Here is a 24,369-nt window from a genome sequence, read left to right on the forward strand (position 1 = left end):
CCTCAAGCGAGTATACCGCAAAGTCGCTCAGGACTAATTCTTCTTTAATCCAAGTCTCTTGAATTAAGATGATGTCTTGATCTTTTATGAAAGCAAGGGAGGTGGGGTCTCGGTTTTTGTATGACCAACTGGCAACATTCTAAGACATCATAGATACTTGATCTATCCTCCTATGGGGATTCTGTCATGTAAGGCAAGGGGATGGATTTCCTGCCACTGCACTCTTAAGGTTGACCCTCTCATTAGGGGATGCTGTTGAAACGCAAAGATCACTTTTTAGATGCTTGTGCTTTACTGCACATTGGGATATATGAGAGCCCTTAGGCATCTTCATAGCCTCAGGTGCCTCAATGTCTTCTTCCAGGAGCTTGATCTCATCCATTCTTGGACTCCACCTGCTCACATTAAGAGAAAATCCGGCACGGATTTTTGTTTAGATAATCATTCGAGATGGTTAATGGTTCACACGTACCGAGTTCCTCCGTCTCCAGTCTTCTCATCTCTACCCAGGAGGGCGACGATTTTCTCATAGAGGGATTTTTATTGTCAAGAGTAGATGTCAAGGTACTCAGAGGGCTGCTGTGCACCGAATTACCAGCAACAGGGTTAATTTCGACCGGAATCTGATAAGACTGATCCCCGAGATCTCTTTCCTGTACTGGCTTCGGGACCTTCAGTCTAGATTCCTTAGGTACTAAAATGGAATTTTCCCCAAAGACTCTAGGTCCCTCTTTTTGGCACCCATTGTTTCCCAAATAAAGGGTTGTCAAACATACTTTCAGTGCCTCCAGCCTCGTTATTATCTCCTTTTGGGTCTCTGTTGACAATGCTCCAAATGAGTCGATCAAGCAGCACTCTTCCTTATTGAAGGAGTTTATCTCATTATTGAGAGAATGACTTTTAGTTACATCCCCCAAGTCATTACCCTTCGTATGGGAAGAGGCGTCTCATTCTTTATGTAGTCGGGGGAGCTTTTCGTTGATATCAAGATCTGGTGGGTTCATGTGCCTGTGCATTTCCTTCCCCACACTATTGCCTATGCAGTTTTGAGAAGAAATATTCAGAGCCAAAGGGGGCGCTGTGTTTTCAAAGACTCTTTGGGCAAAAATGCCATGTCTACGTAGGGCATCTCTGCAGGCAAATGATGTGGAGGCCAGACTCCACTCCCTGAAAGTAATCATAGCACATGCCTTGTGATCATTAAAATAAAGATATTCTACCCGGTCTATATCCTGGAGGGAAAACTTGCCTTGGAGTACCTCCTTTAAGATAGTCAGCAGGTGTAATTTCCTCTCTTTTTGAGATAGAAAGCCCCTGGGTTTCTGGAAATTACATAACACCAGTTTTTTTCTGTTCAAAATTAAGTTCCAATTTTTATCCATGATATTCTTCACCATGTAGATGTTGGTTTCCGATAGTGTATTAACTAGTGACTCCTGTATGTTCGTTTCCTGAGCGGATGGCGCGCAAGGGGAAGCGGGGGGTCGGTAGCAACCTGCATCATTTATAGATCGTAAGGTGGTCTTGCCCTTAAGACTTCCCTTATATCCAGAAGCTATGCTGCTAGGATGCACAGCTCTGTAGGTAGATTCAGGTTCTAGATACCTGAATAGTTCCCCAAATTCCATTTTCTTATAAGTTGGGGACTTAGCGTTCTTAATATTTTTGCTCTTCTTTGGAGTGACCAATCTCTTTTTCCTGGCAACTTTGTGTGTTCCCCTGGAACTTAATACCTTCAAATTGTTTTGGGGGGGCTTACGAGCACTTAGCTGACTTCCCAACCCCTCTGCTGACTGTTTCGGTTTCATGACTGTTAGGGTTTCAATAAGAGTAGTTAAAAGACTATTGCTTTTATCCAAAAAGGATTTGATACAAATGATGTCTTGTGATATCAAAAAGAGCCAGCCTTCAATTGGAAGCCCCCCTGCATTCGATGAGTCCAACAGCTCGGGGGACATCTGTGTATTTACTTTGCTTTTGTGCAAGGTCAACTCTGGCACTTGCTGCAGTAGCGTAGCACTATCCAAATTATCTTGAGTATCCAAAGTGGGAGGGCAGGGTACGCTAAGATGAGTCATATCCTCCGCGAGGGCGAGTTTGGATGCAAGGTTAATATTACCATCGCTATCTTTACAGTCAGCCAAGTTGCCCTTGGTATCCAAAGTCCAATCAAGCCTTGATCAGTCCTCTTCCCTACACTTCACTTCCCGCGTCTTCGTAAGAAACTGGGTAAGTTTCATTTGCGTGCGTTGCCCTTTTAAGGAGACATCCTGAGGTAGGGGGATTCCCAGAGTCCTGTATCCCGTTCTTGTTAGCACCATTCCTTCAAATTTTCTATCTTCTAAGTTTTTTTTTTATATACTTAGCCGCAGATTGCTACAATATATTTTGCTATTGTATAAATTGTAGCCTGCCAATTTCAGGGCCTCTGGAATCGGGACTCTGCAGCTATCTGATCAAGAATTGCCTTTGACAAGCACTTGTTAATGGCATCAAAAGCACATTCTCAAGGCTTCTCTGGCATGTATCAGTCTGTGGGACTCCATATTGATTGCATCTAGACAAACCAGGGTGGGCTTTTTTGTTTCTATCTCGGAGCTTTCTTGCTCTTTCTTAGCTTACTTGGCTGGGCAGGAATCTCAGCTAGATAACGAGCATCCAAGGTTTATGGGGAGTGTTGCAATAGCTGTTGATATAGCAAAAAGCCTTTTAAAGTCTTTTAGAAACACTCGCTCCTCAGCTCGCATATATGGCTATCTCTCCTCGTGGGACAGGATGAACCTCCACGATAAGCTAAACTTTCCGGTCTAATTTATTATCCTAAAATAGCATTCTGAAAAGAGTGGACTAGAAAATACTCAACAAAGCGAGGGACCTTAGCCAGAAGGCAGCCGACACCATCACTCTTTGCACCGGAACGTGCAGAAGTCAGTTCTGCAGATCAAAGCAGTCAAGTGGGCATTTTAATATCTGTTTCCTAGAAATCCATATCCTTGTTATGATGAAAACAAGTTGTCTGGTTTTATGCCAGTTAAATTTTTTTCCCATTGACGCTGTACCAAAGCAGGACAAATTTGTTGTTGTTACATGCCTTCAAGTCGATTACAACTTATGGCAACCCTATGAATCGGCGACCTCCAATAGCATCTGTTATAAACCAGGAAAAGAGGAAGATGCAACAATTCTCGAAAGTTAGAAGCCAAGTACAGGATGAGAGGAGAGGGAGGGGAGCTTTCAGAGCAGGGCAGGCATCGTGAATAACAGTTCCAACATAAATGAGCTATTTATGAAATAAAGTATAAACTGTTATAAGTACAAAACACACCTGGCGTTAGAGGTGGAGGCACAAGTGACTTCTTCCTAAGACATATTTAAGCGCATTATTATTTATAATAAACAAAACCTTGATGCATAAAGGGAGTTGTACAAGATTAGCCCTCTTGAACCAGAAGGGTCGCTGAACAGTAAACCGCAACAGCAAATCCAGCTAAACTTAAACCAGAGAGCGAAGCATACAATGTAAATTTCTCCCACTGAAATCAATGCCTAATCTTGACTGGTTGTGGCTAGCACATTTTGTTAAAACACTGGGTCATGTTTTGCTTTCCTCTCTGTCTCTCACACCTACATCAATCAGAATATCTAATCTGAAAAGAGCCACAGCTTCTGATTCTAAATTGGGCTTTAGGGGAAGAGGCACAAACATGCCAGGAAATGTTCCCCACCTCCTCACATGCAGGCAGGCGACAATTCAGGCTTGTTTCCACATGTATGCAGACCTGTACCTGGAATCCCTGCACCTGGAAACCCATCGCATCGCCCTCCCAGAGATAATGGTATCAATGTGCTTCTTGGAGTTGCTCATGAGAAATTCCGCTTCTGTCTGCCAGCCAACTCCCCAGCAGAGACAATACAAAGGGGAACAAGTCCAAAGCACTAGGGCAGGGGTGACTAAGGTGGTGCCTTCCAGATGTTCCAGACTACAGCTCCTATCAGCCCCAGCCAGCATGGTCAATGATCAGGAATGACGGGAGTTGTAGTCCAAAACATCTAGAGGGCACCAAGTTGGCTACCCCTTCATTTGGGGACTTGAAATACTTCACTATGAGTAGGCTTTAGGTGGGATGTAGAGGGAACGAAGACCAATGCGTCAAATGAACATGTGTGATACGTACATTAACCTCTTCCTTTACAAGCACAGTAACCCTTTGAAACTTTTAGAGCGTTCATCATCATCTCCACAACTTCCTGCGTCTCCAGCCCGTGGTCTTCAACAATTCTAGAACTGCTGTGCCACATACCTTCCCCAGTGCTGTCCTCTGGGAAGGCTGGGATTCTGGGCAGCTATTCAGAAGCCTGCAGCTTCTGCCTTTTCCCCTCGCTTTGCTTGTTGTGATCCGAGAATACAACCATTTCTTCAGCCACTGTATTCGCATAGATCTTTATCCTGAGCACTGCTGCCCTGCCAACACGCACATGACAGAGGCCTGCACAGCAGGCACTGAATGTGGATGCCCAACAGCTGGCCTGTTTTTCAAAACTGGTTTGGTCAGACCATGTACCTTTGGAGAGGAAGAACAATGACTTGTCCCCTGGGCAACCCGTGATAGGATAGGCCATCTAGCCGACAAACAAACGCACATTCCCGAGTGACAGCTGCCATACTAGCTGGGGTAGGAAGTCAGGCAAAAAAGGAGACCTATCACATGCAACCTCGCACCAGTCCACGGAAACCATGACTGCAGGTGCCAATTTGCAAACCGCTTCCCCAAAGGATTACATAAATGTACAGATAACAGGGCTGCTGATGGTTTAGTATGAGAACAAAACCCCATGTTTAAAGACAGTGGGCTGACCACGATACTCCACGGGAACATCACAGGACTCCACCATGCCCTGCTCATGAACTTTCTTGTGGCACCTCACTGCTCTCTGTCTGGGCTTGGCTGAGCCATGAGGTCTAAGTTGCCACTGTAATCTTGGCTCTTATGTTCAAGTTCAAATCAGGGCTCTCCTCTTTCCTCCATGATATTTGGGATCACAGAGTGGAAAGTTTGGGGACAAGGCAAAACAGCTACTTCTGACAGGGAAACACCTGGCTTGAGCTCTCAGGTCCATACCATGGCACAACCCTCAAATGGAAGACGTTCTGGGATGACCAACCACTCTGATTTAGAGAGGCTAAAAGCTGACTTGGCACAGAATGGAATGGGAGGTGGGAGGGATGGGAAGAGAGCACAGCCGATCAGTCCAAGGGAGCTGATGGAAGTTTCAGAAACACCCCGTGATCTAGAGAGCGCCATTTGGAATGCAAGCCTATGTCAGCCTTAGGAACAAATGGCACTGCATCATCATGGCAGCTGAGACAAAGCGGGTGTCTTTTAATGGACAAAGATTGTTTTAATGAAAAAGGGCATCCGTCATTCCATCTTACTTCATTCAGAATTTCTATCCTACCCCATCCATCTTCAGGGCCAAGAGATGACAGAAGCTAGACCCCCCACCACACACCCCACAAAGAGACTGGTATATCGCCCCCCTCCATAACAAATGACTTGCTGGAAAATGGCCTTTTTCCTCCCTATGTGAGCTTGCCAAACCCCAGGAAAGTCCTATTACCCACCACAATCAACAAGGCTGTCATAATGAGATCCCATCAATGGGCGGAGCCTTTTGTAACCAGCTTCATGAACAGAAGCTGTACAATTTGGGACTGGAGGCTGTGCCTGTGAGAAAGAACATTAGTCTTCCTCAGAATACACTAACCACACACACACACACACACACACACACCTTCCTCACACAGAGCAGAATGCAAATCCCTTCACCAGGCATTATGTGCAAACAAAAAGTCATGCCCGCACAAGCAGCCTCTGCCTCAGTGCTTCTCCTCTTAGCGACACCTGCTCAGGGTCCACACAGACCACGCCAACATCATATTTTCCCCACTTTGGTAGAGGCCAGCCAGAACTCAACACATCCGTGGACTGAGGTCATCTATGACGCTTCCCACCTACACCTCTCTCATCCTTCCGTCCGTGCAAGAGCCCTAGATAACTTCACAAAAAAGGTGGTCACAAATCTGAGGAACTGGGTGGGGTGATGTTGGTGAAAACGGTGAGGAACAGAGGTCTTCGGCCCAGCCCGCCAGCCCCGCCCCCTCCTCCCTTCTGCTTTCCTTAAGACCTGATGGTCTTCAGTCACACATCTTAAAAGAAAGACAAAAAACAAGAACACAAAGACGTACTTGTCTCAAGTCGATGAAGGCCAACTGCAGCGTGTCCCCTTGGAACCCAGGCACTGGCCCAGATCTGGCAAACTCTGTGGGAAAGAAGAGAGCATAAAAAGGGCCTTTAACTAACCATGGACAGGGAGATTGGCAGACAGATGACAGCAAAGACAACAGCGGCTGGCGGAGAGGAGGACTGCACTTCTAAGGAGTCAGGTCTCCCTCCCTTCAAGCTTTTTGTTCACCCTTCAAAATTTGTGTCATCAAAACACCATTAATTCCACCATCCTGACAGCAAGGAAACTGTACTAATTCGACCTGAAATTTATTCCCATGTGCCTCACTGGGCTCCAGAGTATTTGTTTTGTGAATGGACAAACAATTTGCAAAGAAGAAAAGGATTTGGGGGATGGAAGGAAAGTGAGGGGGTGCCGGGGGGGGGGTCAATGGAAAAAGTTTTCCTCTTAACACAATAAAATCTTCAGCTGTGAAACCCTTTTCAGTTCCGAAAGCTATTTATATTTGGGGGCACTGAAGGAATTTTCTAATTTCATGCCTGTCACAGTGATCTATGCACATTTGTCAAAAATAAATAAGCCAAGCTACTTCATTAATTATGTTGGAATAACTTTTCTAACTGATATATCATATCATTGCACAAGCACCAGAAAATTGGGAGAACCACCACCGTCGTATAGAATAGCAATTTATTTTGAAGACAACCATTTGACTAGCACTTAATAGCAACAAGCTTCTGGGAAAAGCTCATCAGATCCTCATCTCTTCTATGTCGCCTGGATCCAAAACTTTGGATTTAAATCAATGATTTGGTGCTTAACTGTGTAAACACAACATTATATGCAGCATAGTATTGCTTGTATTAAAGATGGTCTTGGCTAATGAGTGCTGAAGACCTGCTTGTTGGCTAATGGAACTCATGTGTTGAAGGCAAGTATGACTGTCCCATCTTGCCTAGTTTGAATAAGCCAAAAGTGTGTTCTTCTTAGTCAACTCAGAGTCCTTCCTCAGGTGGCAAATGGAACATAACTGGGGGAGACTCAACTTTCATCTCCCAGAATTATGCATCTACATGCTACTGGTTAGTCAAATTGGCCAGGACTTCATCACTAGCCAAGATGCTAGAGAAACGCAGAAGCATTGGCCCAAACCTTGTGTCAACCCATTTGGCCACACAGGTCAGATGTGTTGTGCTCTAGCATTATCTGTGACAGTCCAGACCCCATGAGCACCTATGTGAAATTATTGTTTTTTGCCCCAACATGCATCACTTTAGATGCTCACATTGAATTGCATTTGCCATTTTACTGCCCATTCACTCAGTTTTTGAAGCTCTTCACAATCCCTTTTTGATTTAACGAGTCTAAACAATTTAGTATCATCAGCAAGCTTGGCCACCTCACAGCTCATCTCCAACTCTGGGTCGTTTATGAACAAGTTAAAAAGCACAGGTCCCAATACCGATTCTTGGGGGACTCCACTTTCTACAGCCGTCCATTGGAGAACTGTCCATTTATTCCTGCTCTCTGCTTCCTGCTAATTAACTAATTCCTGATCCACACAAGGACATCTCCTCTTATTCCATGACTGCTACGTTTACTCAGGAGTCTTTGGTGATGAAAGTCTACTATGTCCACTGGATCACCTCTATCTGTATGCTTGTTGACACTCTCAAAGAACTCTAATAGGTTACTGAGACAGGACTTCCGCTTGCAGAAATCAGTTTTCCCAGGGCAAACATAAACCTAATCGGCCTTTAATTTCTGGGATGTCCCCTGGATCCCTTTTTAAAGATCGGTGTTACATTGGCAACTTTTGTACGCCTCAGGTACAGAGGCGGATCTCAGGGACAAGTTACATATTTTTGTGAGAAGATCAGCAATGTTGAGTTCTTTGAGAATTCTCGGGTAGATGCCATCTGGACTCAGTGAATTTGTCAGATTTATTTTGTCTATTAAGCCTAGAATTTCATCTCTCGTCACCACTATCTGTTTCAGTTCCTCAGACTCCTGTCCTGCAAAAGTTAATTCAGATTTGTCCTACTTTGAAGACAGATGCAAAGATTTCATTTAGCTTCTTTGCAATCTCCTTAACTTGCTTAAGCATAGCTTGGACACCCTTAATGTCCAAGGGTCCAACTGCCTCCCAAGAAAGTCTCCTGCTCTGAATGTATTTAAAGAACTTTTCTGTTGTTGGTTTTCATGTTTTTAGCAATGTGGTCCTCAAATTCTTTTTTAAGAATCCCCTATTGTTCTTCTTGCATTTCTTTTGCCAGAGTTTGGTTCCTTTCTGTTCTCATTCGGACAAGACTTCCATATTTTGAAGGAAGTGTTCTTTCCTCCAATAGCCCAGGATCATCTACTCCAGCCTTTCCCAACCTGGCAAACTCCAACTCCCATCAGCCCCAGCCAGCACGGCCAACGGTCATGGAAGTTGGGGGCTGCAGATCCCTCCTGGAGGGCTCCAGGTTGGGGAACACTAGGCTTGCCTCACTGGCAGCAGCTGTCCAAGGAGGAGAAAGTCTGTCAGCCCTGACACTGAACGATCGTGTTGCTCACTCCTCAGTGCCTCTCCGGCTATCAATCTGAGCTTGCTCATCCTTCTACAATTTAAACAAGATGGCTGATTTTGGCTCATCCCTGTGTCTGTTTTTGCATTTCACTCTTGGCCTCTGCTCCTCCGCTGTCCCAGATCATTTCTTTGCCTAGACCCCATGTCTCAATCTTTCAACCATGAACAGATGGAGGAGGCAGCTGGAGGCCAGCTTTGGAGACGGGACGTAGGCAGTGTGGTAGAGCCCCTGCTTTGCATTCCAGTGGTCCCGGGTTCAATCCCTGATGGCATCTCCAGGGAAAGCTGGGAAAGCCCCCTCCTTTGTGACCCTGAACAGTCAGTGAGCAAGACAGACCAAAGGTTTGACTCAGTATAAGGCAGCCTCCCTCTTGCGTTCAACTGCAGTCTGAATGGGTATCATGCACAACTGTTTAATTACTACTCCACACACGGCTTCATTTCATGATAAGCCTGTAAGCCTCAAGATGCCAGAAACTGGTGGGGTGATTCTCAGAAGGCGCCAGGTGCACCTTTTTAACGTTAATTATTAGTAACATCATTATTATTTACTAGGCCTGGAGACCTCTTTGTAACAAGCGACTAACACGAGAGCTCAATACCCAGAGGTCATCTTCCGAACAGAAAATGACAGTCTAGTGGCAGAGGACAAGTGTGCAAAACCTGCTGTTTAATTCAAGGCACCCACCCAGCAAAGGAGGGCACAGCCAGTTCTTCTACTGCACCTCCTCAGTCAGGTGTCAGCACAATTAGCACAGAGCAGCCTCACAGCCCAGCATGACCGATTGCCCAGGAAACCAGCAGATCCCTTCGCCATGCTCTCTGTGTAAGTGAGGCGAGAGAGAGCAAGCCACCTAAAGCATGGCCCCCTTGAGCAGAAAATTGAGAGAGAATAGCGCTGGTCTTGGTACAAAGCCCCTAGGCAGGCTAGAGGGCTGGAAGACTTGTGTTCAGGCCAAAGAAGTAATGTCTTTGCAAGGCCTACAGGCAGGGGCCACCCACCCCAGGCGAGTTGCAGGGGCACTCTAACCTCTTTCCCAAAAGCAGGACTGAGGAACAGGAACTGCTAAGCCTTTTACAAAGGAGAAGAACTAAAGACAGTCCCAGAGAATTGGGGCAGGAGGGAGAAAGACCCACACCGGTTGATTATACGCCATGGATGGTTGTTTTCCTTTTCATTCACTGGCTGTAAAACAGAAACAAGATATATATAGAGTTCCCTGTACTTTACACATTGAAAAAGGCAATAATATATACTCTGTAAGTTCCCATTCTTCTCGGCGCCTAGAGGGCAGTCTTAATACATCTGGGATATTGCCATCTCCTGGGCAGGTCCATCTTCTGGCTCCCAAGTCCTCCCATCCCAGAACTGGAAGAGCAGGAAAACTCCCACCTCCCTTGATCCACCTTATAAACAAGAATATAGAACTGAAGGACAAAGACATCAGTCACTTAAAAGAGAAAATGATACAGGCCTTAAAATTGCAACTGTCCCCTAAAGATGAAAGAACTAGCCTAAGTTCATTATGGGTTATATGAGTTCTAAATGGAACCCCAGCCAGCAATCCAGCTGCTGGACCAGCTGAAGTTTCCAAGTCGTCTTCAAGGGCAGCCCCGCATAGAGTACATTGCACTAGTCCAATTAGAGCAAGGTACCTGAGCACTGAGTACTGTGGCCAAGTCGCCTCTGTCCAGAATAGGCCACAGCTGGAAACAGGCACTGCTAGCCACCAAAGTCACCTGAGCCTCTGGTGACAGTGTTGGATCCAGGAGCACTCCCAAGCTACAGGCCTGTTGCGTCCACCAGGGGAGTGCAGCTCTGTCCAGAACTGTTAGTCAACAATGCCCTGAATTCAGACACCTGACATGCTGAAAAGCCAGAGTGCTTCTGCTGAAGACAGGAACCTGTTTGAAAGGTGGATTGATAAACTCCCTCAGCACCTGATTCAGACTGCACACAGGATGTCTAAGGACCCATATGGGGAATTCACAGCTCTGCTTTCTTTAAATAAAAAGTCTGCAAAGATGAAAATGCGGCAAGAACGTTCTTCCTTTGCAGCCAGATACTCTTACTAATGACCCCCCTCCTCCCTCTAGTGGATTGGGTTAGACCTTTCCTGCAGCTCACCTTGGGGAAAAATAAGGCATGCCCCAGGTAGTGAAGAGGGGGAGGCTCCTCGGAAGTGGCCCCAAGAGTGTGGAATTTTCTCCCAGGGAGTGAGGGGGTCCCAGGTGGCGCCTTTCTGCAGGCACTGAAGAAGACTCACTTGTTTCTGAGGGATGTTGAGTACAGAAGTTGTGGGCCTAAACAGGTTTTACTGGCTAGAGGGCTTTTTAAGGTCTGGCTGGTTTTAAATTGCTTTCATTATGCTGGTTTGTTTTAGGCTCTTTTGTCATGTCTGGTTTTATGACTTTTATATGTCTTAGTATTGTATCACGGTTTCATAACTAGCTTGCTGTTCAAGGGCAGCCCACAACAGAGGAAATCCCCTTGAGAAGGTAGTCACCCTAAATGTAGCTTTTGAATGAAATAAAATAAAAAGGCTTTCCTCATACTACCAAAGAATGACCTTAAAGGCAGAGTCTCCTCTACTTTTCTGCTTCTTCTGCTCAGCCTGGAGGTTGCCGGTGGCTAGCAGGCCTGCGCTGCAGAGTGTATTTTGGGGCAGGAGGCCTTGCCACCCATCACCAAGGTCACAGTACGGACAGGCTGGTCAGCTCTGGAAACCAGGGTCTCCTCAGCCAGAAGGGGCTTCCAGGATTTTTAAAGATCCTGATAAGATCTGATGAACTCCTGAAATAACCGTTAAATGTGTTCATGCTAGTACAGATGCATCTTCCCAAGGAATGTGATAGCAGGTGACAACAAAACCAGGCAGGGAGCAGTGACTGATGGCTTATCTGAGGGTGGCTCAACACACACACATGTATGTTAGACAGGACTATTCCAACTGTACTGGGAGGTCAAAAAGGAACCCCTACATTTGGAATGGTGGATGCCCTGAGAAGCCCCTGGGAGGGGATGCTGCCAGGTTTGGGCATTTTAGGTTGAGAAGGAGAGACTCTTCTGCAGGCCTTCCCTCCCTTCTCTTGCTTATGAGCATCACCACCACCACAGGCCTAGAGGCCCTGCTGCGCTCCTGGGAAGAGAAATGCCATGGCTTCCTCCTGCCCAGTATGATGTCCTACCAGACTCTCAGCAGACAAAAGAGTTAGGTCTATTCAGGTTCTGACAGGTGCTCTGCTACCCACCTGGATGTCTAGAAAGGATGCCTGGAAGAGGAAGGAAAAGGGCTACGCGAAGGAGACAGGTCTTGTCTGCCTTCGGAGAGAGCGGCTCCAAGGCACAGGATTGCAGTGGCCGTGCCACATGCACCTCTTCTTCCCCCTCTTTCATGGTTGATCTCCCCAAGGCACTCCCCATTTCCATTGGACAATACCTTTCCCTGGGGCCAAGCCATTTGGCTTGTAACTGTGGGGGGGGGGAGTTACTGATGCAGTTTGCCTAATAGGTATCCTTGTTGCAATGTAGGACTGAGGCTCTCCCCCACCCCACTCCGATAGCAGAGTAACCAGAGGGGTTCCTTTGAACACAGCCTGCTGCTTGGGGAGGGGATCCAGGGAGGCGCAGGCTCCCAGCTGAAGGAAAGGGCCTGTGGGGCCGCAGCATGCTCGCCGGCTCTGTGCCCTGCCAAAGAGCCCAGTGGGCCCCAGCTGCCAGCTCGTGCTCTGCCCTGGCGATGAGCAAAAGGCCTTGTAGGGAGGAGCTGCCTGCCTCCGCATCCTTACCACAACTTCCTTAGCAGCAGAGGGAAAACTAGAGAGGAACAAATGACACATGAAGAATAGAAAGCCAACTGGGGGGGGGGGGAGTCAGGAAGGGTGGGGAGTTTGTCCCCCAGATGACTGACCCTGCCCTTCCCGTCAGCGGGTGGCACTGTCCCAGATATCCAGAAACACAAGGCAGGCTCGCTTGCCAGGACTGTTGCATCTGTGTATGGCATTCTGCGCCAGTAACCTCTCTTGAAAGTCCCATTCATTTTCCAAGGGTGTGTACTGAAAATGACGTTCCCAGAGGATTGGGCCCAGAGCTAGCTATTCTGGAGGCTGTTGTTTTCTATCATGTGCAGACAAATGTGCAAAAGGAAGGCATATGCAGCGTGATTCATGAACCTTATTAACAGACAGGATAATTCAGCACTGGGGCTTTCCACTTCCAAACAGCGCCGTAACGTATCTTTATTTTTAATTATACACAGACTCACTCACGGCTTTCCCAATGGATTTCTGCAAGCATGCCCCAGTACAATTGCTGGATGGCCAGGCGTGACGACAAATGCAACCAGGTGGTCAAGTAAGCTAAAGGTACGTAAGCATCCCATATTTGTCCCCTTTCAGCCCAGGTCCAACAGCACAAGTCACTCACTGTGCACATCCTTCCTCTCAAACTCAATACCTTCCTCGTGAAGGCTCCTGCTACACTGAGCCATGGTTTCAGGAAGTGGCTCCCGGCAGCTCAAGGCTTGCACCCTTAGCATTCACTTCTCTGTGGGGTTTTGTTATGGAGACTCCTACTCTTCCGTGGCATCTGCGATGCATCAGAGCACTGGGACAATCACATTCCTCGTGGGCACTCTCACGTGGCTGCCTCTTGTAGCAAGGCAAAACTTCAACTGGTCCAAAATGCAGTGGCCAGATTACTAGCTGGGGTTCCTTTGAGAACTCATATAACCCCTCTTCTAAAACAGTTGCACTGGTTGCCAGTTCATGTCTGAGCCCAATTCAAAGTGCTTATGCTAGTGTTTAAAGCCCTAAATGACTTAGGCCCCACATACCTCAGAGACTGCCTCCTTCCCTACAAACGCTCTCAGGAGTTGAGATCACCAGAGGGGGTCTTCGTGGTAGTTCCACCACCTTCAAAAGTTTGTGGGATGGTGGCGGCCCAGGAGGGCCTTCTCTGTGGCAGCCCCGAAGCTGTGGAACTCCCTCCTCACTGAGGTGCGACTGGCAACTTCACGGTACACCTCTTGGTGAAATATACTGAGATATGTATTTTCAGGACCCGCCCTATTCTTGTAAGTGAACTGCGTTTTAATTCTTTTTTATACTGCATTTTACATTTTGCAACCTGTCCTGAGAGATATTAGTGAAGGGCAGGCAAATAATAACAAAAAGTCACTGAGCAAATTCAGAATGAGGGCAACAATTTTTCCTGCATTGCAACGCCCTTGGGAGGGCTTTTCAGAGGTTGTTTTTACACACACACCACAGTTCAGCCCAACTGCCTGCCAATTTGAGAGCAGAGGTGAGAAGCACCTCTGACCAGCCAAGGAGATGGGACACGCCTGGCGAGCCCAGCAGCTTCATCACCTCGCCTGACCTCCAGAGCAACACTTGGACTCTGTGCGCTCCCCCCCAGCTCCTGCCAAGGGCTTTCCAAGCGGGGCGACTGTCTGTACTTTACTCGACAGCTGCAGGTAATCCCTGGGAGGGGAAACAGAAGCGCCTCAAGCAAATCTGGAGGAGGAATACATTGTTGCACAGAAGAAAGGGAACCATTATAGAAGCGCAGCAAGGAGGCTGATCTCTGGGTTTGGAACGGTGGGCAGGGTCCCTCATTTGATGGCCAAGTTCAGACAAAACAAGTAAATTACCACACAAATCCCCAGGAAGGAACGCAAGAGGGTTTGGCCCCAGACAAGCCAGAGGCAGGGCCTCCAAACACAACGCACTTTCATGCCAATGTCTCCCCACAACGTGCTGCAATTTCTGGATTCTGAATGGGCTTTTCATTTCTGAAGAAGACTCCCTGTGTGCGCTTGTGGGGAGACACCCAGGAAAAGGAGGCACAACATGGTTTGGTAGCTGGGCTTGACCACGCAGCTCAGGGGGGTCACTCTCTCACTGTCCCCCTCTTGCTGCTGTGGCTTTTCTCACAGAGAGACTTGAGCCAAGTTGAGCACCGCCCGGGAGGGGGGCTTAGCTTTCACCTTCATGGTTTATTCCCACAGGACTCCCCTTCCATCTGTCCCTTCCTTTCAGCTTCATCCTGCCTTCTTTCTAGGACAGACCTCTCAAACATCGCAACAGGATGCCTAGGCTATGGGGGGCCTCTAACTCCTGAAGATGGCATCAAAGTGGTACACAAGAGCTGGTGTGGCGAAGTGGCCAGAGTGTCGGGCTACGACCTGGGAGACCAGGGTTCAAATCTCCACTTTGGCCATGAAGCTCACTGGGTGACCTTGGGCCAATCACCAGCTCTTAACCTAACCTACCTCACAGGGTTGTTGTGAGGATAAAATAGAGAGGGGGAGAAACATGGACACCACCTTGAGCTCCTTGGAGGAAAGGGGATATAAATGCAATAATAAATAAAAGTAAAAATAAACAAAACTGGAGCTAAAAGTACCACAACACTGGCTTCACATTCTACCATCAAAGGCCCTCCCCACCCCCAATTTAAAACGTCAGAGAGGACAGGCAGAGGTACTCCTTGGCCGTCTGGCTCAGCTCATGCAGGAGCTGCTGCACCTCCCTGAGCTGCCCTCCGTGCAAGAGTCCCAACCTGAGTGGACTTTAAAAGCAGCCGTTAGACATTCCAACCGGAGGCACGTGGAGAGAACAACTGGTCTTTTGCAGGCTGTGCCTCATCAGCAGGAGTAGTTTTTAATCTCCCCAAGCTTCTAGGAAAGGGCGGGGGACAGAAACCAAATAGATAAAGTGGAAGACACTGAACAGAGAACCCCCCCCCCCAACAGGCTGGTCCTATAGGCGCGCTAGTGGGCCGGTGCAGCCCTCCCACGATGACACTCGCCACGTGCAAGAGGGTGACAACAAGGAACTCCCCCAGCCAGAGCAAGGCAGGCAGGCAGAGGCGGAGGCAAATGGGCCACACTCGTCAATGCCACACCCACCTATGGATGATGATCACACAGCAATACATGAAGAAACTCTAACTAGAAAACATTTGCTAATTGTAATAATAAAGCATCGTAAAACAAGCAGGGCAGAGCTTTCAAAAACATCCACAGAAATTTGGTCTCCCTGTTTGAACTAAAAGTGTTAGCTCAATCTAACAGCCTAGAAAGGTAGGTGGATAACTGGCTATTTTTTGTCTGTTCCCCATTAGAGGTGCAAGCCTCACGGAAATGAATGGGAGCAGCCCCAGTCACGTCAATGGGGAAATGGGAGAACGTCCTGGTGGGTTGGGCCCTATAAGCAATGGGAGTGTAAAGGCCACCACAAATGCCACAACAGATCACCCAGCATGCATCACTTCCCATTTCCCATTCTTCCACAAGGTTCTCACTTTGATCTTCAACATGATCTGTCAGAAGAGTGGTGAGCCCCAACGGTTCAGCCTGTAATGAGAGGATCTGCACCTCACTGAAGCGCCTGCACACAGAAGAGCCTTTCTCCTGCTTCTGACATATTTGTCTTCTTAACTGAAATTATCAGCCTCCATTTCCCCAGTCCAAGTGGCCTGGATGGGGTAGAGCTGCCCCTACCACTCAGGTTGGCAGCCCCCAGGAATGTAGGAAGCTGCCTTATACTCAGTCAGAGCATTGCTCCATCTAGGTCAGTGCTGTCCATTCACGGACAGGCAGCAGCTTCCCAGGAGATGGGGTTGTACTCCCTCTGAAGGAGCAGGTCCGTAGTCTGGGGGTGCTCCTGGATCCATTCTTGTCGCTAGAGGCCCAGGTGACCTCAGTGGCTAGGAAGGCCTTTTACCAGCTTCGCCTGGTAAAACAGATGCAGCCATTTCTGGACCGGGATAGCCTGACCACTGTTGTCCACGCACTGGTAACCTCCAGGCTGGATTACTAATGCACTCTATGTGGGGCTGCCCTTGAGGTTGGTCCGGAAGCTGCAGCTGGTGCAAAATGCTGTGGTGAGACTGCTCACTGGGGCAGGGTATCGCCAACATGTCACCCCGCTGCTGAAAGAATTGCACTGGCTGCCCATTTGCTACTGGGCCAACTTCAAGTTTCTAGTTTTGGTGTACAAAGCCCTATACAGCTGAAAGACTGTCTTATCCCTTATATACCCAGCCAATCACTGCACTCTGCAGGTGGACCTTTAGTCTGGTGGCACCTATCCTGTGGAATTCCCTCCCCTTAAATATTAGACAGGCGCCATCTCTGTTATCTTTTTGGCACCTACTGAAGACCTTCCTCTTTCAACAAGCCTTTTAAGTAGAGACCTTATCCCAGACTGCATCTGTGTTGGAATTGCTTTTTAATGTTTTTGAACCTTTTTAAAAAATATATATGTTTTTAAAGAAGTTTTGTTTTAATATGTTTTTAAAGATGTTTTGTTTTAATACATTTTAAAGTCTGTTTTTATGTTTGAGTGTTTTCAGTGCTGTTGTTTGCTGCCCTGGGCTCCTACCGGGAGGAAGGGCGGGATATAAATTTAATAAAGAAATAAATAGTTTTAGTATCGATATATGTTTGCCTTCCTCAGCTCCTTTGGAAGAAGGTGCGAGATATAAATTTAATAAATAATTCAGCATGAAAAACAGCTGCTCCAACTTTCACAAGGCACGCTGGTGTTCTCCTGCTCCTTTTGCAGAACAAGAGATGTTTAGATTCACTGGTGTTCTTTTCTTAAAAAAAAAGTATTGAAACACCCATTTTACATAGTATTGAGGAGGGTATAAGCCCCATGAAATCCTTCTGGTTTATTGGGGACAACCCATTGCCAGCTCCATGCATATTCCAAGTTCACTCTGATCAGGCACACAAGGAGAGTCACTCGGGAGCAGCCTCCTCTCTATGAAATGCTCATCAGCCTGAGCTTCTCTGGGCCAAATTAGAGGTGATCTTGCATTTTTTTTAAAGTAAGAAGCAGGCCTGTCGCATGGGCATCTTCACTGGGACTGAGCTGCTTAGGAAGAAGTTAACATTTTCCTCTACCACCGTGATCCCAGTGAAAATTATAGTTGGGATTTTACTGTTTTCACTGGCTGGTAACATGCAATTTTAACAGTAGGTTTATTTGCTTATGGTTACATTTCATTCCAGGCAACCCAAAGCAAAAGAAAATGCAGGATGTTAACACAAAACACACAAAAATGCTGTAAATGGCAGAAAAGTCCCACGGAGGTCAAGGGAACTCTGATGCAGCGGCCAAGAATGAGAACGCCGACGCGAATCATCTGCTGCTGCCAATGGCAGGTTATCTCTCATGTAGGGGCAAATAATGCCGGGATCTAGCAGGGCAAGGACAAAGATGCAGTCCAGGGCAAGGAAGGACGTTCTGAGGGAGCCCTTTCAGGACAGGACATGGCCCTGGCGGGGGGAAAGTGGGAGCCGGAGGGCAGATGTACCAAGGGGTGCCCCTGGAGCTAAGGAGGGAATGAAGGCAGGGAAAGGGAATGCCACAAAGCAAGGCCTGAGCCTGGCCTTGGCTGTACGGGCAGCTTTTCAGGAAACTCCATCCCCTGCTGTCCCTCTCCCCCTCCCAATACCCGTTCACCAGTCCTCTGTCCCAAAGCACAGGCATGCAGGAGAAGCCGCCTTACGTTCACACTCCGCCACGTCCAGGTTGAACTGCTGCAAGGCCCCCAGTGAGAGCTGCCTCACCTCCGCTTCCAAGAGCAGCTGCGTCAGCGAAGTGGACAAGTGCTTGCAGGCAGACATGCAGGCCGTCTGAGCCACCTTGCCCTGCAAAGCAAAACAGGAAATCCAGAATCAGGAGGAGTACCGGGCAAGATCTCACAATGGGAAAAGGAAGAAAAATGTATCACTAAGGACCAGGAACAACACAGATACGGGAAGAACATAAACTAGGAGCGGGGAACTATTTTCAGCCCAAGGGCCACATTCCCTCCTGGGCACACCTCAGGAGGGCCAAATGCCCGTGGCGGGCAGGGGCAGAGATGAAAGCAGAGAGGACAACAGATGCAACTCTTGCCTTTGCAGAGGAAGCTTCATTCCAGCCACACATAAAGCAGAGATTTACACACACACCCTTCTTCTCCCTCCAAGCAAGCAGGGGCATCATTCCAAGTGAAGGGCACATCCCAGCCAGGCAAAGGCACTTATGGAGGGTGCAGGACAGGGTGAGTGACAGGTGAGAACTGGGGAGGGGCGTAGCCTGGAGGGAGCCCCAACGGCAAGAGAGGCCTGGACGGCAGGCCGGAGGTTTCCCATACATGGCACGAACAAAAATGGATTCTTAACATCCAACTATTTTAATACCTGTTTATAAAAGAACTTATATAACGCCCTCTTACAGTACATCAGGGCAGCGTACAGCAACATAAAAACTTTTAAAAGCAATACAAAACAATCATTAAAATGACTGACATTTTAAACAGCTGCATAGTATTTATGTATAATTTTATCTTATAATGTATATTTTAAAACAATTCTGAAAACTGGTAAGCTAATTTGAGTTTAGCTTCTGGTTTTATGGATAATTTTAATTTATGTTTTGTGTGAACTGCTGAAGAGGTTTTGAGGATTAAGCAGGATATAAAGCCTGCTTTTTAAATAAATAAAAGGATTAGGGAGCAAATGCTGAAATAAGGGTCATTTCCCACGCCTGCTTACCCGTGTTTTCAGATCGCAAGCACCTTCATTAGTAGAGGTACGCTGCACTTCCACAAAGGAGAGGGTCTTTTCTGGGGTGGGCCCCCAGAGTTGAAATGGTCTCCCCATGGAGGTGTACCCAGCACCAACATGGCAAGCCTTTCTTGATGCCACGTGAAGACACTCCTCTCTTCTGAAGCACTTTACATTGTAGAGTTTTGCAATTGTGTTCCGTTCTGTTTTGCCTTGACGCATTTTCGTTATTCTTATTTAACAACAAACAAAAAAAGCCTATGAGGAGACACTGAAAGAGCTGGGCGTGTTTAGCCTGGAGAAGAGAAGACTGAGGGGAGATAGGAGAGCACTCTTCAAGTACTTGAAAGGTTGCCACACAGAGGAGAGCCAGGATCTCTTCTCGGCCGTCCCAAGTGAAGGACATGGAATAATGGGCTCAGGGTTAAGGTGTTGGACTAGGACCTGGGAGACCAGGGTTCGAATCCCCACACAGCCATGAAGCTCCCTGAGTGACCTTGGGCCAGTCACTGCCTCTCAGCCTCAGAGGAAGGCAATGGCAAACCACCTCTGAATACTGCTTACCATGAAGATCCTATTCAGAGGGTCACCGTAAGTCGGAATCAACTTGAAGGCAGTCCATTTCCATTTTTTCATGATGTTGAGCCAGTGTGGCATAGTGGTTAAGGTGTTGGACTACGACCTGGGAGACCAGGGTTCGAATCCCCACATAGCCATGCAGCTCACTGGGTGCCCTTGGGCCAGTCCCTGCCTCTCAGCCTCAGAGGGAGGCAATGGGAAACCACAGTCAGCCCCAAACGAAGAAAAGCAAGAGCTGGAAATTTGCCTGCCATGGAGCAACGCTCACAAGTTAATAAGTTGATGGTAGCTGTTCAAGCCTTGCAAGTTCAGCAGGCAGCAGCCCCACCTGCTACACCAAAGGGGAGGGTCAAATGCCCTGTGGCCATCCCAGAGAAATTTACTGGGGCTTCAGATCAACTCTCAGCATTCCTGGCTCAGACCCAGCTCTTCATGGAGTTACGCCCCGAGGCCTTCCTTGATGACAAGACCTGGGTGGGATTCCTGATTAGCCTGTGCACTGGGGCTGCAGCTAGATGGGCCACGCCCCTGCTCCTCAACAGTAGCCCAGTGTTAAACAACCTGGCTGCCTTCACCCGAGAGCTGTGGGCTATGTCTGACGACCCGGTGAGGTCAGCTACGGCTAACTGTCGCATACGTAGACTGCGGCAAGTCCAGCGCCCCCTGGTGAAGTATGTGACTGACTTTCACTTATTGCAACAAGACCTGAGTTGGAATGAAGCCGCTCTCCTGGATCAATTTCAGGAGGGCCTGTCCAATGAACTCCTGGATGAGATTTTAAACTGACTGAGGGGGGAAACCCGACAGGAGCTGAGAAAGGTCCGGTTCGGAATAAACCTCCCCCCTTGGATAAAAACCAAAGAAATGATGAAATTTTAAAAGGGGTAGGCCTAGAAGTAGGCATTGTGAGAGCAGGGGCACAGGATATAAATTCAGAAGAGCAAAATTACCACAGGCCAAACCACAAGTGCCAAAGATCGGTAAATAATAAAGCTTCCCTCATCCATGATTTAATTGTGGATGAGGCGGCCGATCTGGCGTTTATTACTGAGACATGGGTGAGCGATCTGGGAGGCATTAATCTCTCCCAGCTGTGCCCACCTGGGTACTCGGTTCAGCATCTGGGTAGATCCGAGGGTCGGGGAGGGGGAATCGCTGTGGTCTATAGAAGTTCCATCCCTCTCATTAGGCACCCTATCCAGGTAGCTAATGGTCTGGAGTGTCTCCATATTACGTTGGGTCAGCGAGACAGACTGGGAATACTGTTGGTGTACCATCCACCCTGCTGCCCAACAGCCTCCCTAACTGAGCTGACGGAGGTGGTCTCGGATTTGGTGTTGCGATCCCCCAAATTTATGGTATTGGGGGATCTCAACATTCATGCCGAGACCGCTTTGTCTGGGGCGGCTCAGGACTTCATGGCCTCCATGACAGCCATGGGGCTGTCTCAATTTGTTACTGGCCCTACGCATATTTCGGGGCACACTCTAGACTTAATTTTTGCTACTGGAGCAGGGGATGGTGATCTGGGAGTGAGGGATTTTACATCTATTCCTCTGTCATGGACAGATCATCGCCTATTGAGGTGTAGGCTCACAATGTTTTCTCCCCTCTGCAAGGGTGGAGGACCAATTAAGATGGTCCGCCCCCGGAGACTAATGAATCCTGAAGGTTTTCAGAAGGCTCTGGGGAGTTTTCCGGCTCATAAAACTGACGCTCCTGTCGAAACCCTGGTCAATCTGTGGAATACGGAAATGACCCGGGCAGTTGACACGATCGCCCCGGTGCGCCCTCTCCTCTGCAGAGCTCAATTGGCTCCGTGGTTTACCCCGGAGCTAAGAGTGATGAAGCAAGAAAGGAGACGGCTTGAGTGCAAATGGAGACGAACTCCCGACGGCTGTGGTCTTGCACTTGTGAAGATCTCTACCAAGCTCTATGTGAAGGCGGTGAGGGCAGCGAAGAAGCAGTACTTTGCTGCCTCCATTCAGTCGTCTTCTAACCGCCCAGCGGAACTTTATAAGGTTGTTCGGGGACTTTTACACTCTGGTCCTCAGAACGCAATAATACCATCAATAGCCCGCTGTAATGAGTTTGCGAGACACTTCCAAGATAAGATCACAAACATCCGCTGGGACCTTGACTCCAATATTGTAGCAGTTGAGCCTAATGAGGTGTCCGGAGCACAGTCCTGTCCTGTTTTATTGGATGAATTTCAGTTGGTTCAGCTCGAGGACGTGGACAAGGTGCTTGGACAGGTGCGGGTGACCACTTCTGCTCTGGATCCTTGCCCCTCATGGCTAATAAAAGCTAGCAGGAACGGAACAGCTGGATGGGCCAAGGAGGTGATCAATGCCTCTTTATGAGAGGGAGTGGTACCACCCTAACTGAAACAGGCGGTGGTGAGACCGCTCCTAAAGAAACCCTCCTTGGACCCTGAAAATCTTGACAAGCATAGACCGGTAGCAAATGTTCCGTTCCTGGGCAAGGTTTTAGAGCGTGTGGTCGCTCACCAGGTCCAGGCTCTCTTGGATGAAACTGATTATCTGGATCCATGTCAATCGGGCTTTCGGCCGGGATTTGGTACAGAAACAGCCTTGGTCGCCCTGTATGATGACCTCTGTCGGGAGAAAGACAGAGGGAGTGTAACTCTGTTGGTTCTCCTAGATCTCTCAGCGGCTTTTGATACCATCGACCATGGTATCCTTCTGGGGCGACTTGCGGACTTGGGAGTTGGAGGCACTGCTTGGCAGTGGCTGTGCTCCTACCTCGAGAATTGTCTCCAGAAGGTGGTGCTTGGGGAGCATTACTCGAGTCCCTGGGTACTCCAATATGGGGTCCCACAGGGTTCAGTTCTGTCCCCCATGCTCTTTAATATCTATATGAAGCCGCTGGGCGAGGTCATTAGGAGATTTGGAGTGCGTTTCCAGCAATATGCTGATGATACGCAGCTCTACTTCTCCTTTTCATCTTCTTCAGGTGAGGCTGTTAATGTACTAAACCACTGCCTGGCAGCGATAATGGACTGGATGAGAGCTAATAAACTGAGACTCAATCCTGACAAGCCTGAGATGCTGTTGGTGGGGGGGCTCTCTGCCCAGATGGTTGATGTCCGACCTGCCCTAGATGGGGTTACACTCCCCCTAAAGGAGCAGGTCCGTAGTTTGGGGGTCTTATTAGATCCGCTCCTGTCACTGGAGGCTCAAGCAGCCTCGGTGGCACGGAATGCGTTCTACCAGCTTCGGCTGGTAGCCCAACTACGACCCTATCTGGATAAGGAGAACCTTGCCACAGTTATCCATGCTCTGGTAACCTCTAGACTGGACTACTGTAATGCACTCTACGTAGGGTTACCTCTGAAGACGGTTCGGAAACTTCAGCTGGTGCAGAATGCTGCAGCCAGAGTTCTTACTGGGACAAAAAAAATGGATCATATAACACCTGTCCTGGCCCAGCTGCACTGGCTACCAATATGTTTCCGGGCCAGATTCAAAGTGTTGGTTCTTACCTATAAAGCCCTTAACGGCATCGGACCGCAATACCTGGCGGAACGCCTCTCCCGCTATGTACCTACCCGGTCGCTGCGCTCGACGTCGAAGGCCCTTCTCCGTATCCCAACGCATAGGGAGGCACGGAGAACGATAACTAGAGCTAGGGCCTTCTCAGTGGTGGCCCCCGAACTATGGAATGCCCTCCCTGATGAGATACGCCTGGCGCCTTCTTTGTTATCTTTTCGGCGCCAGGTAAAGACCTACCTCTTCGCCCAGGCATTTTAAAAATTTAAAAATTTGAATTTCAAATTGAAAATTTTTAATTATGTTTTATTGTGTATTGTATTTACATCCACTTGTATTTTAACCTGTTTTATTATGCTGTACACCGCCCTGGGAGCTTATTGCTATAGGGCGGTCTAAAAATGTAATAAAATAAATAAATAAATAAATAAATGAAGAGAGACACTGCTTACAAGTGCCTGTACGCTAATGCTAGGAGCCTGCGAACCAAGATGGGAGAACTGGAGTGCTTGGTCTTAGAGGAGAGCATTGATATAGTGAGCATAACGGAGACCTGGTGGAATGGAGAAAACCAGTGGGATACGGTTATCCCTGGATATAAACTATATCGGAAGGACAGGGAAGGACGTATTGGTGGCAGAGTCGCTCTATACGTGAAAGAAGGCATTGAATCCAGCAAGCTCGAAACCCCAAAAGAGGCAGACTCCTCCACAGAATCGTTGTGGGTGGTGATACCATGCCCCAGGAGGGACTTAATACTGGGAACGATCTATCGTCCCCCTGATCAAAATGCTCAGGGAGACCTTGAGATGAGATATGAAATTGAGGAAGCATCCAAACTAGGAAATGTGGTAGTAATGGGTGACTTCAACTACCCGGACATAGACTG

General features: G+C 48.0%; 1 protein-coding gene across 5 annotated transcripts in view; it reads right to left on the minus strand.

Moving 5' to 3' along the window:
- Nucleotides 1–24,369, minus strand: part of EXOC6B (exocyst complex component 6B) — a 306,373-nt gene that overhangs the window by 71,341 nt on the left and 210,663 nt on the right. For 4 of the 5 annotated variants that reach the window (XM_061583690.1, XM_061583686.1, XM_061583689.1 and 1 more), the window contains exons 19-20: nucleotides 18,345–18,486; nucleotides 6,248–6,321 (exon numbers count right to left, since the gene is read on the minus strand). In XM_061583690.1, the coding sequence (XP_061439674.1) occupies nucleotides 6,248–6,321; nucleotides 18,345–18,486 (216 nt within the window). Of the gene's footprint in view, nucleotides 1–6,247; nucleotides 6,322–17,354; nucleotides 18,033–18,344; nucleotides 18,487–24,369 lie in introns of those variants that run through there. The other variant, XM_061583687.1, reaches the window with a different exon arrangement.

Source organism: Rhineura floridana, chromosome 9 (genome assembly GCF_030035675.1).
Source record: "Rhineura floridana isolate rRhiFlo1 chromosome 9, rRhiFlo1.hap2, whole genome shotgun sequence".
NCBI classification, from domain to species: domain Eukaryota; kingdom Metazoa; phylum Chordata; class Lepidosauria; order Squamata; family Rhineuridae; genus Rhineura; species Rhineura floridana.